This window comes from Aulonocara stuartgranti (assembly GCF_965226115.1).
Source record: "Aulonocara stuartgranti genome assembly, chromosome: 6".
NCBI lineage: Eukaryota > Metazoa > Chordata > Actinopteri > Cichliformes > Cichlidae > Aulonocara > Aulonocara stuartgranti.
The window spans coordinates 39,180,059-39,203,630 of NC_138944.1; the positions used below are offsets into that span (position 1 = coordinate 39,180,059).

Genomic DNA, 23,572 nt, shown 5'->3' on the forward strand with positions numbered 1-23,572 from the left:
ACTTCATGAGGGTGGTCTGAGAGCCCACTGGCGCCCTGTGCTTTTCATTGTTCGCCATGTCACAGAAGATCAAAGGGTCTGGAGAAGTCATGGACAATGTTATGCAATTTAGGGGGACATATTTATGGAGGCATGCACAGACCTATAAATGCTGAACAATGGCACCCTGACTGCCATTAGGTGTCTGGATTAAATCCTTGGACCCATTGTCAGACACATCAGTGCTGCAGAGGGTCCTCCTGTTACACATCAATGCCTGCGGCAAGAGTATGCAGGTAGCTTCTGGATAATGAAGGAATTAATACCTGACCTACAGCCAACAAAACACCTCTGGGATATTATGTTTCAGTTCACCCAGCACTGTGAACTTGCCCCTCAGACTGTCCGGGTTTTCAACCCAGCAGTAGGACCATTATTTGCTGCTTTATGCAAGGAAGAATAGGAGTACCACTAGACCCCGACAAAATGACCTCCAACAGTCATGCATGTTTCTGACCAAACATGCTCCATGAGGGTTGCCTGAGATTAACTAGTGGAGCCTGTGCTTACAGCCAAGCGGCTTTAGCATTTCACTGATAACGTCAGAACTGGGAGATCTGCCACTGGTGGTTCTCTTCACAGATGATGGTGCCACAAAGTTTCCAGACTCAATCATTCTAGGTCTAAGGGATGAGAGGGTAATGTATACTTTGCAAATAAATAAATAACAGGATTCGAAGAAGGAGTCAGAATTCAGAGTCAACATAAACAGATAACGGTGGTTATTATAACAGTATCAACTAATTATAACTAGAACAAAACAATCTTCAACCTGAAGATAAAATCCTTTCTGAGAGGAAGGAAGGAAGGTGCGGCTGGCACGTCTACAATTGGAGGCTGAGGAGAAGGCCCAGAACAGGCGGGTTCAGCTCGAAATAAGAAGGCTGGAGATCAGTGTTGGTCAAGTTACTTGAAAAAAGTAATCAGTAACTAATTACCGATTACTCCAACACCACTAGAGGCAGCAGATAGAGATAGGTTAGAGGGACCCATATCTGTCATGGAGATAGACAAAGCAATTCGGGGTATGAAGACAAGAAAAGCGCCGGGCCCTGATGGGTACCCAAGTGAGTTTTATAGAACATTTGCTCCCGCACTGATTCCCTTACTTTGCAGAGTATTTAAGGAAGTTCTTGATAAAAAAGCTCTGCCCCAAACAATGTCACAGGCCTTGATCTCTGTACTCCTTAAGAAGAATAAGGACCCACTTAAATGTGAGTCATATCGCCCAGTAAGTTTACTTGGATGTGATTATAAAATACTGACTAAAGTACTGGCAGCTAGAATTGAGCTTGTTATAAGTAAGATAATACATCCTGATCAGACAGGGTTTGTTGCAGGTAGACAACTCTCCAGCAATCTCCGCCGTCTGTTCAATGTAGTATATACTGCTGGAGATAACATTATGCCAGAGATTGTGATATCCTTAGATGCCCACAAAGCCTTTGATAGAATAGAGTATTACTATCTATTTATGGCCCTCGAGAGATTCGGCTTTGGTCCAACATTTTGCTCGTGGATTAAAATAATTTATTCGAGCCCCCAGGCTATGGTGAGAACGAATAATATCATATCTGAACCCTTCTCTCTATTCCGGGGAACAAGGCAGGGGTGCCCTTTGTCACCCCTGCTCTTTGATGTGGCAATTGAACCCCTTGCAATGATGCTGAGACAGGCTGCTGAATTGGTAGGGATACAAAGGGGGACACAAAACCATAGGCTGTCCTTATATGCTGACGATATCCTCCTTTTCCTGTCAAACCCTGCCACTAGTATCCCGGTGGCCCTCGGTATTATCAAAGATTTTGGGAGGGCGTCGGGCTATAAAATTAATTTAGACAAAAGTGTTCTTTTCCCCATTAATAAACAGGCGAGGAAACTTTCTTTCCGGGCCTATCCCTTTGCAATACATAAGGATAGATTCACATATTTAGGTGTTAATGTAACTAGTAAGTATAAAGATTTACTGGACTATAACTTTAAAGTTGCACTGGACAAAGCGAAATTAGATATGGAAAGGTGGGCATCGCTCCCCTTATCATTAGCAGGGAAGGTAAATTCTGTTAAAATGAATATACTGCCGCGGCTCCTCTATTTATTTCAGACGATACCGATTTTCATTCCTAAATCATTTTTTAAGGAATTGAACAAATGTACGTCTGCCTTTATTTGGAAAAAAAACTGTCCCCAGGATAAGAAGGGAGTTTCTTGAGAGACAGAAAGAAGAGGGAGGCCTGGCTCTGCCGAACTATATGCACTATTATTTTGCTGCTAATATACATAAGTTGTTATTTTGGGTCAAAGAGTTAGATGAGGATGAAACCCCAATATGGGTTCATATGGAAAGGTATGTCTCTAGTCCAGTGTCCCTGCGCTCCCTGGTCTGCGCTCCTCTACCCTTGAGCAAACATCTTTACACAAACAACCCGGTGGTATCTAATTCTCTGAAAATTTGGACTCAATTCAGATCACATTTTAAAAACAGAACCGCCCTCCTGTCTGCTCCCATCTATGGAAATCAATTGTTTCCCCCAGCCCTCGGGGGAACAGCCTTTAGGGAATGGCATAGAGCTGGGGTGGAATGTGTCAAACATCTTTTTAAAAATGGTACTTTTATGTCTGCTGCTCAACTGGAAAAGGACTATGGAATCTCCTCCAAGACTAAATACTTTAGATATTTCCAGGTTCGGGACTTTGTGAAAAAGTCATTCAGCCCCTCCCTCGAGCTTCCACAAAGCGGATGGATAGACGAGTTGATGGACACAGATCCGCCTGCTAAGGGGACAATCTCCACGCTATATACACATATTCAGAATGTGGCTTCCCCCTCCCTGGACAATGTAAGATGGAAATGGGAGGAAGAATTGGAGCTGGACATTTCAGAGGTTGACTGGGGGGGGGCTGTAGATCTAGTACACTCTGCTTCTATATGTGTGAGACACGGATTGATACAGTTCAAGGTGTTACACAGACTCCACTTGTCACGGGAGAAACTGGCAAGAATGTACCAGGGGGCCGATCCGACCTGCCCCAGATGTAAACAGGTGCCAGCCAACTTATGCCACATGTTCTGGTCTTGTTCCAGGCTGAAAGACTTTTGGGCTAACATCTTTAGAACATTCTCATTCATTTATAATAAAGATATGGAACCAATGCCTCTGACAGCCATCTTTGGTGTGGCACCGAGGGAAACTCAACTAACAGCCTCTCAGAGGAAGGCAATAGCATTCGCCTCATTGCTGGCTAGGAGATTGATTCTATTTAACTGGATAAAGGCAACACCGCCATCCCATAAACGCTGGGTGGAGGAGGTGATGGCACACCTCAAATTAGAACATCTCAGATTTACTATACAGGGCAACACCAAGAAATTCTTTAGGGTCTGGCAGCCTTTCATTTCCTATTTTGAAGATGAGTTTCCATCCACTCCATAACTGGCAACTCCCCCCCCCCCCCTTTTTTTTTTTTTCCTTCCTCTGTCTGGGTATAGTTTTGTCTTACACTGTGTGGTAGGACTTGAGTTCGAGCTTTTCTGTATGAATGGTATGCTTTCTGAAAACTCAATAAAAACACTTTGATTATTATTATTACCGATTACTCCCCCAAAAAAGTAATCCCGTTACTTTACTGATTACTTACTTTCAAAAGTAATTAATTACTTAGTTACTTTTTAGAAACACGATTTACAACCTGAATAGGTGATAAAGCGATAGATCTTTCAGCCCAGTTCTACTTTTTCTGCATAATCCATCATACAAAATGTAATGAAATGGAAAAGTCTCTTTTTAAAACTTGTTTTATAGGTTTTAACTTTATGCATCAAGCAAAAATTTAATTATATGCAACATTCTCTGACTCGAAGAAATTTGTTTAACATTTAAACTTATTTTCTGCACATTCCAGCACATAAAATATTTTTTTGTGTGTGTTTACACTCACTCTTTCAAATAGATGCAAGTAAAACACAGCAGAAAATAAATAAAGTCAAAGACTCAGCGGTCCTGTTGCTCTATTTTCACCTGTAAAGCAGGAGTGGGGTAGGCGGAGGTGTGCTCTGGTGCAGGTGTGCAGCGGTCAGTGGAAGAATCCGCGAGTTTCTCTGTGAGTTTCCCATTACGTGGTAGCGCACTCCCGCTGCTTGTTTGGAAGTTTAGGGGTTTTTCGCTGTAAAAAGAAGTTTTCTTCCCACGCACAGCGGACACTAATGTTTTTGTCACTTTTTATGGAATCAAACTCAAAGTAAGGTCAGTACTTCCACGCTTTAAACGCTGCACGCTCATACTCTCTCCCGCACTCGATATATGATGCACTGTTGATCTGCACACAGCTGTTGTCACTAACGGCGCACTCGCTTACGTCACTGTCATGAGACATTCTCGCAAAAAATCACGGTTTTAGTAACGCAGTAACGCAGCGTTCCTACGGGAAAGTAACGGTAATCTAATTACTGTTTTTGCAATAGTAATCCCTTACTTTACTCATTACCTGAAAAAAGTAATCAGATTACTCATCTCTGCTGGAGATAGAGGCAGATAAAGCCGTTAGGCTGTGAAAGCTTGAGCTGGAGGCTCAGTCTCAAGCCTCATCTGTCTCTGCTGACAATTCCGGTTCCACCTCCTCGTCTGCTTCTCCTTTTGATATTAGTAAGTGCATTACTTTAGTGCCTGCTTTTAAAGAGGCTGAGGTGGATTCTTATTTTGCAGCATTTGAGCACATTGCTGGTGCTTTGCAGTGGCCTAGTGAGATCTGGCCCCTTTTATTACAGTGTAAACTAACTGGAAAAGCCCAAGAGGTGGTAGCTGCGCTTCCCTTAAAAGACAGTTTGGAGTATTCTTGTGTTAAATCAGCTGTGTTGCAAGCATATGAATTGGTTCCAGAAGCATACAGGCAGAAATTTCGGCTACAGAGGAAACGTCCCTCCAAAAACGTATGTGGAGTTTGCCAAGGAAAAAGGTATCCTCTTTGACAAGTGGTGCTCTGTAATGTAATGTAATGTGCTAGTCCCCATAGGGAAATAGTTCCTCTGCATTTAACCCATTCACCCAGTGAAGCAGTGGGCAGCCACCTGTGCAGCGCCCGGGGAGCAGTGTGTAGGGACGGTACCTTGCTCACAGGTACCTCAGGGTAGCCGTTCAGTGGAGTCGAACCCCCGACCTTCCGATCATGGGGCCACCACTCTACCTACTGAGCTATCCCTGCCAGTGTCAAAAGCCAGTGATTATGATTCATTGTGTGAACTGATGTTGCTGGAAGACTTTAAAAAGTGTCTTCCAGAGAGTATAGTGTTATACCTGAATGAACAGAAAGTAACCACTTTAGCGACTGCAGGAGTTCTCGCAGACGAGTATATGCTCACCCATAAGTCCTCTTTTCTGGTTAAAGAGAAGTCACAGTTTAGTGCTGTGCAGCAGGCTCGCACTGTTAAACCCTTGGGCTCTAAAGAGAGTCGAGAGTGTTTCCACTGTCATAAACTGGGACATGTCATTGCGGACTGTTTGGCCCTGAAACGCAAAACAGTGAATTCTCAGCAACCCAAAGGTGTTGCCTTTGTGAAAGCAGCGTTCCATCCTGAGGTGCTTGATTGTGGTGGTAAGGTGCCAGACCCTTGATGATCCATTTATCTTTGATGGTTTTGTATCGCTAACTGATAAATTCACTGATCTAAAATCGGTGCGCATACTGACACCGGAGGGTCTCAGACCTTAATCCTTTCTAGTGCTTTACCTTTCTCAGCAGACAGTGCGTGCGGATTTAATGTTGTGCTGCGTGGAATAGAGATGGGTTATGCTCCCAGACCCGTTCACCAGGTCTATATCAAGTCAGAACTCGTTACGGGATTTTTCCCCGTCGCAGTATGCCCAACCTTACCCATAGAGGGGGTGGCCATGTTGCTAGGAAATTATAATGCGGGCGGATTAGTGCGTCCTAGTCTGGAGGTGCTGGATAAGCCCCTCAGTTGTGATGCCCCAGATGTTTCTGTGACCCTAAAGCTGTACCCAGCCTGTGTGGTTACTCGTGCCCAAGCCTGTAAAGATGGTGACGTTACCCGCGCTGATTCTGTGTTGATGACCTCATTTTCTTAGGAGGGTGCCGCGTTACCTGACGACAACAATGTTTTGTCTTCCCCAGACTTGGTGAATCCTGAGGAGCCTGGTCCATCTGTAAAAGATATTCCACTGCCTTTGACCAGAGAAAACCTGTCGACAGCTCAGATAGCTGGCGAATCATTAAAGCCATGTTTTAAGCGTGTGGTAAGTGCTGAGCAAGCCAACCATGAGCAACAAGCCTATTCCATAGAGCAAAATGTGCTAATGTGTCAATAGTACCCACCTGGTGCAGGAAGTGTGGACTGGGGTCAGGCCAATGCTCTGGCTAAGCAGCTCATTGCCGTTTCACAAAGAAAAACGAAACACACTTATGATAAGGCTTCTCTAAAAAGACACCTCAGAGTAAGTGATAAAGTACTTGTCTTACTTATTTTACTCACTTACTTATTTTTACTTGGTTACCTTAAAAGTACAAAATCCCTGCTATGCCACACTTCTGTGTTAACTGCACCCGACTTGATGCAACCATGCAAGTTAGAAATTGACGCCAGTGCTGTTGGGGCTGGAGCAGTACTGTTGCAAAAAGACTTGCAGGGATTGGACCACCCCATTTGTTATTTCCACTGCAAATTTAATCAGCATCTGTTAAGTTACTCCACCACTGAAAAGGAGACATTGGCCCTGTTGCTAGCTCTTCAGCACTTCCATGTGTACTTGGGGTCTGGCACATTGTAGCGTACACTGATCATAATCCACTTGTATTTCTTGCCCGAATGTTTAACCACAATCAAAGGCTCATGCGATGGGCCTTGCTGCCACAAGAGTACAATTTGGAGATTCGGCATATAAAAGGATCAGAAACTGTACTAGCTGATGGCCTCTCCCGGCTGTGAGTATGACTTGTTTTGTTGTCTGTCACGAATATTGAAATCTGTGTATACAAAACATAGTCTTGTATTTTAAGGGGAGGGGTGTTACGGCCCTGGGCCTTGGAGAGAGTGAGACTACCCTTTTGTGCTTATGCAAATCTAAGTGTGCCAGACCTCGCGGACGATTGGCTGCCTGGAGATCCCATGACCACTCCATGACCAATTGACTGGCTGATTGTCTGCACCTGGGAGTATAAAAGGCTGAAGATCCTTCACACTAGGGGGGAAACTGCTGGTCTGAAGTGAACATGCAGTGGCCTCCTCGTCTGCTTTGCATGTTAAACCTATTTGCTGTGTTGCTCTTTGTTATACAGCTCAACTTAGTTTCATTAGAGTTTTGTGATCCTGGCTTGCCTTAGTTACCCTTAGCTTTTATTTTGTGTGCCGCCAGCCTGCTTTAGTTGACCCTTAGCTTTTACGCCTGACTGTTTCGTTTGTTCTTTATGTAATAACTATATGCCCAGTGGTCTGTTGAACAGCCCTGTCGGTTTTCTGTTTAAAGTTTGACATTAAAACCTTTTACTTTACTCAGTTTTGTGTGGGGGGGCTTGTGTACGTTACTCCTCCCCTGACACCTAGCAGAGGGGGTCGTAACACAGTACTCTTGCTGCATTAGAAAAAAAGAGGCTTTCTCTTTGCAACCCTTCCTTGCATGACGTACTTGTTGCATGGGGCTTGTTCAGTATTTTTCCAACTGTGCTGTCATGATAACTGATGCCTGCAGAGTCTGAGATCTAGCTCTTCTTCATTGCCTCTGATTCTCTGTGATTATCGACCTTTGGGCATTTCATCTTGGGTCTCCCTCCTTCTCCTGCTGAGGTGGAGACAATTTGTCAAGATGTGTGGCTTCAGGTCTTTGGTACTCTTGGGGGATGCGGATGGCCCAGATCTCATACATACACATCATCTCTCTCACTCACTCACTCACACACAAAACACAAGGAGATTGTTGATTTGTATATTTGTATTTCTATTTGTACTCTATCCATTATTATATTTTCTTCTTTTTTCCTATTTGTCTTCAATTTCTTTGTGCTTGTTACTTGTGCGTGTTAAGAGAGGGTGTGAATAAAGTAAGGCAGTAAGACAAAGCAATGATTGTTATGCCTGAGCAGTATATTAGCTATGCTCAGCAGAGGACCAGAGCCAGGAGGCACACCACAGTGCTCCAGACCTCTCAGCTCATTTTGTTCAGAGCACAGAGAGAGGGGATGAAATTGAAAGTTTGGATGACCTGGAGTTTAAACGCTTTAATCAGACACCAGCAACAGATCACAGGATAAAGGGAAGTACAGGAAAAACTATGAACGCTCAAGAAAAGGTGGCTGAAGGCGAGTGATAAGGAAAGAACCCCACTAAATGGCATGGACACTGTTTTTGTTCATCACCACTGCTAGAGGTGGAGGGACGCAGTGCAGAGGTGACATCAGATGACAGCACAAGACATCCTGCCTGCCGAGAGTTCATGGACGATGTAATCATGATGACTTCATCAATCCAATTGATGAATCTGACAAAAAACACCTTCAGCATCCAAAGGTCAGAGATTCTAACCCAAGAACAAGGGATCCGATGTTTTGGGAAGAATTATGAGAGCTCTCTGAAGGACACTGCTAATCTCGGGGACACCAAAGCTCAGCTAAGCACCTGGCTCATGGCAACAGCTTGGATGGTTCAGCTTCAATGTTTGTCTCACCGTGTGCAATGAAGTCCAGAACTCCCCATCTTTAAAACCCCATCCAGCACCTTATTGGGTTTATCCTGAACAGTAACAAAGATGGTGCTTGAATACAAACACCCAGAGAGACAAGTAACTCAAAACTCAAAAGATTTATTGTATTAATTGTAAAATCAGTAAAAGAATCACAGTGAAAACAAGACATGTGAAAATCCAAATCAGAAGTGAAAATTGAAATACAATTTTTCAGCTTACTAGAGTAAAAATATCAGTGCTTGAAAACAAAAAACAAACAGCAGAAGTAGTTAAATGTATCACTCAGTTCAGGTCATTCAATAATTCTGACCAACATCCATACAGAAGAGAAGCATTAAAGAGAAAATCCTTTAAATCTCACACAATTTTAACTCAAATTAAATATTTATGACAGTGAACAGTCACATCAATATTGATGATTTAGAAATGAAATACATCCAGTGTATATATGAGAAAGCCAAATAACCCAAATAAAAACCGAAGCAGTCAGCTCTGATAACTTCTCTTGTACAGCCACAGCTAAAGTGAACATCTATCTTCTTTTAAACAAAATATTAATAATTTTTCCAAATCAATGATTTGATTTTAATGATTTTCTTTTATTTAAAACTGATATTCTGTCATATTTTAATTTATGTTCTAAATGTGTGTGGTGTGTATTAATTAATTAATAAGTGTTCTTTATAGGTAAAGAAAAAAATCAGACCAGTAATCATAGATAATGGCATTTACTCAAACCAGCCACAAATAAAATATAACGCTTGTAGATAAATCCGGTTTGTCACTTAGCCCTTTACCAAATAAATTATCTCCTGTCAACACAAAATAATATAATTAAGACATTTTGTGCTTTCTAATATTTCAGTCCTTAATGAATTGCTAACATTCACTCAAATTTAGAAAAAAAAAATCTAACAAAAAACGAAGATTAAAATAAGGCAAATTTGTGATGTATGTGATGTGATGTGTACATTTGGCAAATTTCTCATTTTCCCGTTTCTGGCCAAGATTCACTTTGATACTCTCTAACGAGCTTGCAGCCAGTCAGTAAAACAGAATTTCGGTGTTTTTAGGAAGAGCAGGCGGTTTTTGTTTCAGAATCAGCAGGAAGGAGTGTTTGCTCAACCAGCTCAGCATTGGATTACAAAACAGAAAGCGTTTCTGTCTACTGAATGAACTCATGGGCAGTGTGTCAACAAGTACTGTGAACTTCAGTGATAAATGTGCTCTTATCAGTGTAAGCTTTATAGGAGCCACATGCAAAAGGTTAATAGCAGTAACTAAGAAATCCGATGCTGACGGGGATCAAGGAGACCAGCAAACGTCTAATTCGGCTGTCTCTCACCCTTTACCCTCCCCTGTTGCTTGTCATGTGTTTCTTTGGTGTATTAAGAGTTTTTTCATGCGCAGAGGTGGGGTTTTTTTTCTGTTCTCAAACTGATCTCCCTGTTGGAGGTCAGTCTGGGGGGGGGGGGGGGAGTTATTTTTTTCTCCTTATCTTTCCTCATGTGGTGCATTTTCCATTGTTATACCTCTCTGACCCGTCTTCCCCATGTGATGTTTTTTGTAATGTATGTATGGTCGGAGGGTAAGATGGCGCCACCATTGCATGCAATAGGTCGGAGGCCTTATGAAATTTCCCCTTGTGGGACTAATAAAGGTATATCAAATCAAATCAAAGAGCAGGCCTGAGCTGAAACCAAAATTTTAGACTGTTCATTGTGAGTGAACCGCCACTAGTGTACATTCTGTTACATCACTAAACCTGTTAAATTAAAACAAAGAAATCCACACGCAAACCAGGAATGTCGTCCTCAGACATTAGTCTTTCATGAGCCAGGGCTCATGTTTCATCACCACATGCAAATACACACACAGGCATAACTAGAGAAAGAAAGCGAGTGTGAGACAACTGAAAAGAAAATCTGCAGCAAACAGCAATTAGAGCTGACTTCTGAATGCTCGTACCATTTTGGAGGAAAATCCCAGGTGGCAAAATACGGATATGTTTAGCTTTTATACAATATTAAAACCTATTTCAATCTAAGAGTACAACAGCCAATGGCTCTACCCACTTTCATATTTGCAAAAGGTTAATGTAAATATGTAAACACGACAGGCGACTAAATCAGCTATCGCTCTCACACACCAGTTCCACTGTAACTTAACTTTAGAAACTTTAGGCATAGTCTGGTGAATTGGTCTCTCCTTACTCTAAGGAGTTACATTTTATTTTACTGTGATTATTGTATATAAAAAACGAATAAATCCTTTAACAGTCAAAGGACAGACAAAGGAAAAACAGGCATTCTGGCAGCATCTGGCTTCTTTTTTAAAAAGGTAAACAAAGAAGAGAACCGTTTACATTTTTTTTTTCAGAAGGGTCCCACACAGCTCAGTGAGAGTGGGTTAGATGATTTGGCAATAAAGAAGTGGCAGAGGCTTTCAAGGTATGGGTCAAAGTAACATTTTCTGCCATCTAACTTTTCTATATAAAATAATTTAGGACATGCTATTTTCCTGCATTAATTTGTGTGGTTTTCAACCTCTTCTGAAGAAAAACCATCACCACCTTTTACACAATTTGTGCAGGGTGGATTAAAATAAATGTATATCAGAGAGATGGAGAACTAAAAACACATGTGCGTCTACAAGCTGGAACGTAGACATCTACTAATATATCGATCGAATCCCTTGATAGTTTTCAATGCAAATCACCAAACCAACATTCACTGAGTAATTTGTTAAGATTTCTAAAGAGTCTAGAAGATGGTAAAAAAGCAAAACCCAGGAAGGAGAAACCAGATTAAAGTGAACCTTGCAGTCAGAAGTTCTTCTTCTTCTTCTGTTAGAGGAGCTTGGGCCTGGATGGGTTAGCTCTGACTGAGGAATAAGCCCCAATGTGACTGATGAGGTTGGGTTCTACACTATGGGACCTCTGCCCAGGGACTGTCCTGGCCATTTGATACAGAACAATGTCTTTAGCATGCCCTTTGTAGCAGAATGAACTGTCTAGATACTCAGCCACCCTTAATGAGGCATTGCCAGGGAACAACATGGCTGGGGTGCAGCACTCGGTAGCTGGCGAGACGGCATACAGCTGTGGGGAAATTCTCCGGACTTCTAGAAGGTAATGCCGCCCCAACAACTCTGCAGCGGTCATAAAGTATAGAGTGAAAAAGAGGAGATGGGTAGCGGACAGGGTGAACGAGAAAGAACAAGGGTTCCAGTAAGGAAAGCTGAGGAGGAGAGCCGTTGCGCCAACCAATCCCAGCCCCACCCACTCCAGAATGCGGTATGGCTCAGGGTTCCAGTAGCGTTGTAGCCTTTCAGGATGATATAGCTTGATGTAAAGAGTGTGAAGAGCAAACCTACGTGACAACAAATCCTTTATAACAATGAAAAAGTCATTTCTTGGCAAAGCATCATCTTCTAGAACGACAATATTTTTAGGCTTCACCAGATCCCAGCCTCTGCGGAGACAAAAGACATAATCCCTTTTCTCCTTTTCAAAGGTATTAATTCGCTCCTGTATGCTCTGCTGCTCCTGAGGTGAACGCCGGACCACCCTGAAGTGGCTCTCCAGCACCTTGGCATCTTGGTTTTCCTGCGGGCCACTCTCCACATCACAGACCAGCACCTCCGCGCACTTCTGCTCCCCACAGCTTCCCACAATGTTACTCAGCTGCAGCATTACCTGGAGCAGGTAGTGGTAGTCCCGTGCCTCCTTCCGCCTGGCTGTTACCACAGTGACCAGCAGTTCAGGATGTTGAGTGAAGTTGTTGAATCTGGACGTTGCTGCAGTTGAAGAGCTCTGCCAGAAGTGCAGAGCCTCCTGACCTCGATCTAGGCTTTCCCGCAGCACCACTTCACTCATAGAATCGAGGTACATGGACTTAATGAAGTAGTAAGAGTACAGCAGACGATGGCAGCACAGAGGAAATATGACACAAAATGTGATGATGGACAGGGCGAAGGCTTGAGTGACTGTGCTGGACCATCGCAGGTACTGGCTCAAGAACACTTTCCATCGAGGCATTGGGGAATTTGTCATGTGATGACAAAAAAAAAGTCAAAAAGAATCTGCTCTGGAGGATTTAGGTCAACATTTACAGTGTCCCAATATGATATAGCAGTCCACTAGCACTTACCACAGCAGTGAAACGTAATGACTGTGGCTGAATAAATGGCTGTGATCTGATAGCCTTGTGGAAAATGAGTCAGCTATTGGTTCTTCTTCTTGTCCACAGAGTGGTAAGAGTTTCAGCTCAGTCCTTGTGGTCTGTTTCTCCACTGATGTCTGTAGAGAGAGACAAGGTATTTCTCAGTTATAGTTTTCAGCTATCCTTTAGATCCTACATTAGAAAACTACTTGCTAGTGGTAGTTCATGTGGAAAGTTTGACACAAACTGGAAATGGAGCACAATAACATTCAAAGTAAAAAATTTGAAACCTTTTCAAATGTATTGCAGTGGTAAGCACAACGTTTTATTTTGAAGGCAAACATTCTCTTTTTCTAGTTTGTACCAGATTTTTGTTAAATATATTCTTTGCATATTTAATGATATAATACAAATAATGAACATGAATTTTCAAGGATAAATGTTTTCTTCTTTTTAAAAGGCATTACGTTATCAGATTATTCCATGATAAATCAGTGAGTGCATGCCATGTGAACCGCTTGGAATCAGCAATTTGTTTTTTTATGTTCGCTTATACAGTGAAGGCAAATGGTAAATGGCCTGTATTTGTATACCGCTTTACTAGTCCCTAAGGACCCCAAAGCCATCCACTCATTCACGCAGCTACAATGTAGCCACAGCCACCCTGGGGCGCACTGACAGAGGCGAGGCTGCCGGACACTGGCGCCACCGGGCCCTCTGACCGCCACCAGTAGGCAACGGGTGAAGTGTCTTGCCCAAGGACACAACGACCAAGACTGTCGGAGCCGGGGCTCGAACCGGCAACCTTCTGATTACAAGGCAAACTCCCAACTCTTGAGCCACGATCACCCACAAGGCATGCAACATTTTACCATCATATCATTACTGTATGATGTATAACTATAGACAGTACATGGGGCTGGTTGAAATATAGCTTGTTTTCCTCGGATCAAAAATGAGCCCAGGTTTATGGTAAAGAAGTGACTGAAGTGATTGTTTGTGAAATTGTTTGGGCGACTGTGGCTCAGGGGGTTGGGAAGCGTATCTGTAACCGGAAGGTTGCCGGTTCGATCCCCGGGCTCTCTGTCCTGGTCGTTGTGTCCTTGGGCAAGACACTTTACCCTACTGGTGTTGGCCAGAGGGGCCGATGGCGCGATATGGCAGCCTCGCGTCTGTCAATCTGACCCAGGGCAGCTGTGGCTACAACCATAGCTTGCCTCCACCAGTGTGTGAATGCGAGAGTGAATGAATAGTGCTTTGGGTGCCTTGAAAAGCGCCATATATAAATCCAATCCATTATTATTAAACCTTCAAATTCTTGTTTTGTCAGTTTGTAACGCTGGCCCATTTTTACTCCCTCCTTGCACTTTCTTAATCAAGCATTAGCAAACATGAATTTGAAAAAGATTTTATCCTTAAGGAATCACACCTAGACGTTGAGCCTGGTATAAAATATAGATGGAAAGGACATCTTTTAGACTGTTCTGACCACTTGGTGATATGACCCATTAAATCTACCCCAAAAGCGCTTTTGAAGATTTCTGAGCTGTCAGAAAACAAAGAAAACATCCATGAAATCAATGCTTGTTTCTGTTACTTCACACATACCTGGTATAAAGTTCTTATACAAATAAATAAATAACAGTCTTCTTAGATTTAGCTTATGTTATATGGAATGACCCTTAAAAATAACCCTAAATGCCAGAATGTTGACATTGCTCACACACACCTAAGTAAAGTGAGAGAGGTATTGATTATACTGAACTCCTCCTTCACTGTGGTGGTGGATACAAAACCATTAGTTAATTTAAACATGTTAAAAATGTGAGTACCAAAATCACAGGTGGGAAGTAACAAAGTAAAAATACTTATATAGAATTTTCAGGTATCTGTACATTACTTAAGTATTTATTTTTCTGACAACTTTTTACTTTTACTCCCTATATTTTTAAACAAATTTCTGTTGTTTTGTTTTTTTCAGCACAACTCCGGAAAGACTGCCGGTACCCACAAGTTGCTGTTGTGCTACTTCAGCATCTAGCTAGCCATACAGAAGAGGAGCAACAATAAAGGTGTAACATGTTGTGGCAGGTTATTTCAAATGCAACTATAAGCTCAGCAAACATTAGCAAACGCTCAAACTGCTTGTAGCACAGTGTGTTGCTAGCTAAAGGTCCAACTGTTGTATTTCACAGAGAAAGAAAATAGTGTAACGATGGTTAAGTGTTACTGGACAGTGACATGTTGGTTTTCTCTGCACACTGTTGTTGTTCCTTTAAGATTCATGTTTGGTTGGGCTGCAGGAAGTAGTGAGGGTGGTGTACAGGAAGGGGTGGGGGGGACCTGGTTGTTCTGTGTGTGTGCCAGGCTGAAGAGAGGTGTAGTTCGAGAGCGCTTCCCCCTGAGTTAACAACCCGCTGGCTTATGTGCCGAATAAACGGACAAACTGAGACCCCAACCGTCTGGTTCTTGTGAACGTTACATTGGTGTCAGAAGTGAAGAAAGAAAAAAGAACCCCAGAACGCCCGAGATCCTGTTGCCGGCGACGCTTGCCGTTACGAGACGAGGATGTTGCCGGGCAGGATTAAGAAGGAGACGGAGGAGAGGGAGGAGAGGGAGGTTCGTCCGCGCTCGCCCGCCCATGGAGTGAGGGAAACGGCGCTGCGGCTGTCTGCCGAGGCTGGATTTTCTCCAGGTTTGACTAGGCTCGGGAACTGTTCGCACAGCGGCCGCGATTCCGGCGGGAAGGAGTTGACCTCGCTTGGCGCGCCGTCACGTGATGTAAACAAACATGGCGGCGCCCAGCAAGCTGCAGCGAATATAAAAACGCCTAAGTTCAGCGGCAAGACGCCATGGGAAGTGTTTATCGCACAGTTCGAGCTGTTAGCTGTTGCAGCTGGCTGGTCTGAGGAACATAAAGCTCTCCAATTGGCTTTGTGCCTGTGTGAGGATGCAGCTGCATGCCTGCTGCTGCTGACCGAGGAGCAGAGGGGAGATTATAATGCTCTGGTCGGAGCACTTCAGAGGCGCTTCGGGCAGTATAACCAACCAGTGCTGCTGAGGTCGGAGTTCCACAACAGACGCAGATTGCCAGGTGAGCCCCTCCGCATTTTGGCCCATGAAGTCGAGTGCCTTTGCCGGAGGGCGTATGACAGCATGCCACCATCAGTGCAGGCGGAGTTAGCTCGGGACCAGTTCCTGCAGGCCCTGAGCCCTAAAGAGCTCCGCATGCAAACTCAGCTTGCTCGGCCGGCCACACTCAGTGCAGCCCTGGAGCTAGCGTTGGAGAGGGAGATGCTTGCAGGATCCTCTGGGGGCGCTGACGACGCACACGTGGTGAGGGCTGTGTCAGCACCTGTGGAACAGATGGAGACGCCAGCGGGCCTGTGCAGTTTGGTGCAGACAGCTTCGCTGCAGTCGCCTTCCCCTCGGGCTGGCCCACACCGCCGACCTCAGAGCTGCTGGGGATGTGGACAAGTCGGACACCTCATCAGGCAGTGCCCCAAGCTTGCAGCGGTTCAGGGAAACGCCCACGGGCCCGTGTAGGCGGGAGTACACGGGCCTGGGAGAACGACATCCCCACACCACCGCCACCTCCACCCGGTGCGGCCATCACTGTGGGCTGGACCCAGGTTGGCGGCTTTTGCCATGTTCCAGTGACGATTGCGGGGGTGTCCTGTACGGCCCTGCTGGACACGGGATCCAATGCAACGCTGGTCCGACCCGATATTGTCCCAACCGGAGCTGCTGTACAACCGACTAACGTGCAACTTAAGACTGTGACCGGTGATCTGGCCCCAATGAGAGGGAAGGGAGTGTTCCAGTTCAAGGTGGGGGACCTCGGTGTGTCTTATGCTGCCTGGGTGGCTGACGTGCAGGACGCCTGCATCCTTGGGCTGGATTTTTTACGAGCCATTGGTGGTGTACTGGACTTAGGCAAAGGCCTCCTCGTACTCCCTGATGGGAAGAAGGTGCCGCTTATTCCTCCCCCGGTCTGCACAGCATCTGCCGCGGCGTCCACCTCCACCGCAGAGACCCCTGCAGACCCGCCAGCAGAACAGCGAGCGGAGGAGGAGGAGGAGGAGAGGCTCTCAGCAGTGAGGAGTATCTGGTCAAAGAACTGTGAGGGGCTGACTCCACAGCAGCAAGAGAGTCTATGGCAGGTACTAAAAGGGTTTAGTGACATTTTTGCCCTGAAAGAAAGTGATGTTGGCTTGACACACTTGGTAGAGCACGTCATTGAGACCGGGGATGCCCAGCCTATTAAAGTGCGCCCCCGCCGCCTGCCCCTGGCTCATCAGGAGGCTGCAGACAGGGAGCTGTGTGAAATGATGAAGGCGGGCATCATAGAACCATCTGATAGCCCGTGGGCCTCCGCGGTGGTGATGGTGCCTAAGAAAAAAAGTCCTAGGATGCGTTTCTGTGTGGACTACAGACCACTCAACAAAGTGACGAAGAAAGACTCTTACCCCCTTCCCAGGATTGATGAGTCCCTCGACTTAGTAGCCGGGTCCTCCTGGTTTTCCACCCTGGACCTGCGGAGTGGCTACTGGCAGGTGCCACTGTCCCCGGAATCCAGACCGAAGACAGCCTTCTGCACTAACAGGGGACTATGGCAGTTCAAAGTCCTGAGTTTTGGCCTTTGCAACGCTCCTGCGACCTTCGAGAGGCTCATGGACAGTGTGCTGGCTGGCGTCCCACGGCAACGGTGTCTGGTTTACCTGGATGATCTTCTAGTGCACGGGAGCTCCTTTGATGCTGCCCTGGATGCCCTGAGACAAGTGTTGGAGAGGGTGGCGGCTGCAGGCCTGAAGCTGGATCCCGACAAGTGCCACTTCATGAGGAGGGAGGTGGAGTTTCTGGGCCACAAGCTGGGTCGTGAGGGCATCAGCACTTTGGAGGAAAAAATTCACACCATTACCGAGTGGCCCACACCAGCAGACCAGAAACGGCTCAAAAGCTTCCTAGGACTGGCGTCTTATTACAGGAGGTTTGTGAAGGGCTTTTCCTCCATAGCCGCACCACTCTTCCACCTGCTGCAGAAGGACCGTGACTTCATCTGGACCCAGGACTGTCAGCAGGCGTTCGACACCCTCCGCAGATCGCTGACAGAGTCCCCAGTCCTTGCCCCCCCTGACCCCGCCCTGCCTTTTGTCCTGGACACTGACGCAAGTAATGTGGGGCTGGGAGCGGTGTTGTCGCAGGTTGGACCGGAAGGGGAGAAGGTGGTGGCGTACTTCAGCCGGGTCCTGAACAGGAGCGAGCGGCGCTACTGTGTCACACGACGAGAGCTGTTGGCTGTGGTGGCGGGGGTGAGACACTTTAAATACTACCTGTGCGGCACAGCATTTGTTGTCAGAACTGATCATGCTGCCCTTCAGTGGCTGATGTCTTTCAGGGAGCCAGAGGGACAGGTGGCTCGCTGGCTGGAGGAGCTCCAAGCCTTCAATTTCACCGTGGAGCACAGAGCAGGGACGCACCATTCTAACGCAGACGCCCTCTCTCGCCGCCCATGTGCTGCAGCTGGCTGCCGTTACTGTGAGAAGCGAGAGGAAATAGAGCGGGAACTCACGACAATAGACGGAGCAGCACAGCTCGCCTGCAGGGTTCTTCTGGTGGTGGATGCAGCGGAGTGGAGGGCACGGCAGGAACAAGACACAGACCTGCTGCCGGTCCTGCAGTGGCTGGAGAAGGGGGAGCAACCCCTTTGGGATGAGGTCACTGGGTTTTCCATCTGTACCAGGGGGCTGTGGGCCAAGTTTGCAGCTCTCAGGCTGAAGGAGGGGGTGTTGGAGCGTGCCTGGAAGGATCCTGCCACGGGGGAGGAGAGGTGGCAGGTTGTGGTGCCAAGGTCGCTGAGGTCAGCTGTGCTGGGAGCCTGCCATGGGAGCACTGGCTCTGGCCACTTTGGGGTCTCCAAGACTCTTCGCCGCCTCCGCCAGGGCTATTACTGGGGTCAACAGCGGAGGGATGTGGAGGACTTTTGCTGCAGCTGTGATGCATGTTCCTCACACAAAGGGCCACAAGACCAGTCCCGGGCTCAGCTTCAGCAGCAACCAGCAGGAGCCCCAATGGAGCGAGTAGCTGTGGACGTCATGGGCCCATTTCCTCGCACAGACAGAGGAAACCGCTATGTTCTTGTGGCCATGGACTATTTTGCCAAGAGGCCGGAAGCATACGCCATCCCAGATCAGGAGGCTGAGACGGTCGCTGATGTATTAGTGGAGGGGATGTTCAGCTGCTTTGGAACAGCAGAGACCCTCCACAGTGACCAGGGGCGTAACTTTGAGTCCAAGGTATTTGCTGCCATGTGTGAACGCCTTGGGACTAAGAAAACCCGCACCACCCCACTTCACCCCCAAAGCGATGGGCTGGTGGAAAGGTTTAACAGGACGCTGGCCCAGCAGCTAGCCATCCTTACCTCAGAACACCAACGGGACTGGGATTACCATCTTCCCCTTACCCTCATGGCCTACAGGTCGGCAGTGCAGGACTCCACCCAATGTACGCCTGCCCTGCTCATGTTAGGGAGAGAGCTGAGAACTCCTGCAGAGTTGGCTTTTGGGAAACCCCCGGACGCGCCAGAGGCACCACCGGGCCGGGACTACGCAAGGAAGCTGCAGGACCGGCTGGATTCTGCACATTCCTACGCCCGAGAGCAGCTGGCGAAGGCAGGCCTGCGCCAAAAGAGGAATTACGACATCACCACTAAAGGGAGGCACTTCCGTGCTGGGGAGCTGGTGTGGGTCTACAGCCCAAAGAGGAAGAAGGGACGGTGTCCTAAACTGGATAGCAGCTGGGTGGGGCCTTGCAGCGTCCTAGAGCGAGTGGGGGAGGTTGTTTACAGGGTGCAGTTGCCTCCTAGGGGGTGGATAGTAGCGCTACACAGAGACCGGATGGCCCCCTACAGAGGACAGTCCCTCCCCTCCTTTCCAGAGGGACGTGTACAGAGCGTCCATGACCCTGCTCAGAGGGGCCCCCGACCGGGGCTGCGTTCCCCCCCCTCGGACTCTTCACCCCAAAGCCCCGAAGCTCCTCGTCCTCCTCAGGGGCTCAGGAGGTCAAGGAGGGAACGTAGGCTACCGCCCCGCCTCAGAGACTGTGTCGTTCCCTCGGGGACGAGGAACTTATTGCTGGGGGGGCAGTGTAACGATGGTTAAGTGTTACTGGACAGTGACATGTTGGTTTTCTCTGCACACTGTTGTTGTTCCTTTAAGATTCATGTTTGGTTGGGCTGCAGGAAGTAGTGAGGGTGGTGTACAGGAAGGGGTGGGGGGACCTGGTTGTTCTGTGTGTGTGCCAGGCTGAAGAGAGGTGTAGTTCGAGAGCGCTTCCCCCTGAGTTAACAACCCGCTGGCTTATGTGCCGAATAAACGGACAAACTGAGACCCCAACCGTCTGGTTCTTGTGAACGTTACAATAGCTAACTTCACTCAGAGATGGGGAAAGATAAGAAAGGCAGGAGAAGAAGAGAGGTTAGATTTAAAGATAAGGACTGCTCAGTTCAGCTGGATAAACTGGAAATTTGAAACTAACATGCAAGTCCTCATGTTTTTAAGTCAGATAGGGTCCTGACATGTGACATTGCTTTTTTTTTTTTAAAATTGTGAAACATGCTGCACAACAAACTGAGGCAGACTAACTTGCATTTACATGATTTTTAATAAGTTGCGTTTCTCTGAGTGTCATGGGTCCCTGTGTAGCTTCAGCATTGTCTTTGAAGTGTCTTTGGGTGTTTCCCTACCCCAAAGCCCGCTTTTTCTACAGTCTTGTGTTCGGGTGATTGTCACCGGCAATAGTGATAAAGGGTAAAGTAGGTTTGGGGCGGATTTCACCCAGTGATAGTGTTAGTGTACAAAATCAGGCGATCTTGATTTTTAGCGATAATATTCTTGTTTGCTCTAATAAGGTTGCTCTGCAGGTTAGTGCTGGATAAACAGGTTAGCTTGCTGTACTGTGATGGATTTAAAGTAAAGAGCAGTGTGTGACTGGTGCACAGTGGCTGCCTAGTAAAAAGTTAGTACAAGCAGTGTCCTCTCAGTGTTGAGGATGGAAATCAGCCAAGACAACTTATGAAACGTCTGCTGACATCTGGCTGAATTCAAGTGTGTACATCCACAAAGAGCAGCTGGTAGCTGATAACAGCCTGTACATTAAGAACATCTGCTGGAGCTCTCAACAGAAATTATTGTGAGTTGTGATTCTTTCCCCCACACTGAGCGATTACATCTGACTTTAGGAAATTATGATTCTAGAAATACTCCACGCATCTACGTGTTGCGATAACCCCCGTGACAAGACGGTAGCCCGAGTAAACGTTTGCTAACAGTAAGGAGCCAGCAATCAGGGAAACACTGAAATCTTCCGTAAAGGAAGTGTGGCTCACATAATATGCGCGTTCACGTCGCTATTTTTAGATAATAAACTATATCGCGCTTTAGTATTTACAAACTCCGCGCGTGTGCCAACAAAGCCGTGGACGCTTTATTTTTTAAAAGTGAATAACAGATGACACCATACGGCAAGAAACACGGTCTGTGTTTAAACAGCGCTCTCTCTAAGCTCTGGGTAACACCACGGATCAGTCAAAGTTAGTAAAAACACCCAACACAGGATTGTTTGCGCTTAACGTGCCAGATTAAATTCTGTTGCTCGCGCCGTCCCAGCGCTGTGAAATACGGATCAAAGATCACCGTTACGCCGCGTGAACCATCCGAGAATGAGGAGGGCCTCAATTCAGACATTCTGAGAGAAAACACGGCAGACAAATAAATAAACAACACTTACACTTACTTGCGGTCGATTTCCGTTCCTCGCTAACATGACCGAACATCACAGCAACCTCCCCTAAGATACGGCAAGTGACCCGCAGTAAAATACCGTATTACTGAGAACACAGTCGCAGAGGTGCATACTGCTCCTGATCAGCAGGTGGCGCCACCTGACACAAGAAATGCATACAGGAGGGGTCTTTTTTTCTGTTCTCACTAATGAAAGCTACCTTCCGCTTCTCCCTTTTTCACGACGGCAGAAAACTCTCAAAAACATTTTAAACACTTATCAGGGACACAGAGTTGAGTGTGATAATCATAATACTGCACACAATAAACACTGCAAAAGGAACAGCTCAGCCATAAGTGACACACATACACACAAACATACAAACAAACATATTTCATCCACTATTCAATGATTTAACAACATAAACTGAATCAGATTAAAACATACATGAACATCTTCACTTTTCTGCACTCCTTCCTGTTAAAGAGTAAACAAATTTCTTCTATACCACCAAAAGTTATTTATCATCTATTATCAAAGATTCCTTTATTGTCACCGTACAGGGAAACTGGCACAAGGTTTACATTTCAGAAGACTATTAGCTGAGTCTGCTGAAATGACACGTGGTGGAAGAACTTTTAAAAACCCTTACTTTAAGAAAAGTCGCAATGAAACAGTAATAAAACACGCTGCTATGCAAAAAGTGTAAAAAGTAAGAATATTTTTTCTGCAGAGAAATGTTTGCCATCAGTGTTAAATTGATTAATAGTACTGATGCATGTGTTTAAGGTTGAGCTCATTTAAAAACTTTATATTCTGTGTATTTTTAGTGGTTGCCCTGTGAGGACCACAAGTCTAAAGAAAAATAATTTTTTTAAAACCCCTAAAAACAGTTATTCATGAGCTCAGAAACACAAGCCTTGAGTGTGTGACATGGTTAACTGTCAATCTGCAGGGGATTAAAAATATTAATGAATAATAAAGATCGACTGTTGGCAAACAACTGTTACACCTGCACTTGGTCAACTTAGTAAATGGACTGGTTCTTATATGGCAGTTTTTTACTCCACCTGAGTACTCTAAGCATTGCCTCAATCATGCCTCAACCACATGCCTCACTCATCCATTCATGCAAGCACATTTTTCTATGCTTAAGTGTTTTCTATCTAACATTCACACATTTATACTCTGATGGATGCGTTAGGGACAACTTTGGTCCAGCATCTTGCCGATGGATATTTGGCATCTACACTGGAGCAGCGTGGGACTGAACCACCAAGTTTCCCATTAGTTCTTACCTACCTAATGAGCTACAGGTAGCCACTTACAAGTTTTGTTAGCCTGGGCATGAGAAGAGCTGCCATCTCATCAAGACTTGCTAGTGTAGTGTTATTAGCAATTTACTTCACACTTCCATCCTCTTTACACTACACATGTTGCCCAAGGTGGTTAGTAAGAAATTATTTGAACTTATGTCTACCTACAGATTTGGCAAGTGCTGCTAGGTTATTTGTCAAGAAGCAGTTGAGGTAAACAGTAGGTAAATGATTTGTTAACAGTTTGTTAACCTTTAATGTTTATTCCTATGTGTTCAGTGACAGATTCTGTATGTAAGTCTCAGCTGACAGAGATCCACCAGCTTACAGGAAAAAGAGTGAGGTAACACCAGCATAGTGACGCTTTGCTCATTATGCCATGGCATGCTAGACACTGCCAAGCCTAGCCTAGGAAAGATTCCCTTAATGACTCCACACCTGTAAGACACATGCTGGGCTGCTTTACTGGTTTTTAACAGCCTGGAAATGAAAACCTACTGTTTAAACGCAATATTGCAAAAGAGCTTTCAAGGAAGGAGGAGGTCCAAGTCACTGACTCACAAAACTATCAGGTTTACAGACT

General features: G+C 45.7%; 1 protein-coding gene across 2 annotated transcripts; it reads right to left on the reverse strand.

The window, feature by feature from the left end:
- Positions 1–8,836: 8,836 nt before the first annotated feature.
- Positions 8,837–21,798, reverse strand: pgap4 (post-GPI attachment to proteins GalNAc transferase 4). Of its 2 annotated transcripts, none has more exons than XM_082537917.1 (2): positions 21,686–21,798; positions 8,837–13,029 (listed from the first exon to the last, which is right to left on the reverse strand). In XM_082537917.1, exon 2 carries the CDS (start codon positions 12,781–12,783, stop codon positions 11,578–11,580), a length of 1,206 nt encoding a protein of 401 aa, XP_082394043.1. In that variant the 5' UTR covers positions 12,784–13,029; positions 21,686–21,798; the 3' UTR covers positions 8,837–11,577. The 2 variants fall into 2 exon arrangements, with proteins under 2 accessions (XP_082394043.1, XP_082394042.1); XM_082537916.1 differs by having other exon boundaries at positions 21,680–21,798.
- Between the last annotated feature and the right edge of the window lie 1,774 nt (positions 21,799–23,572).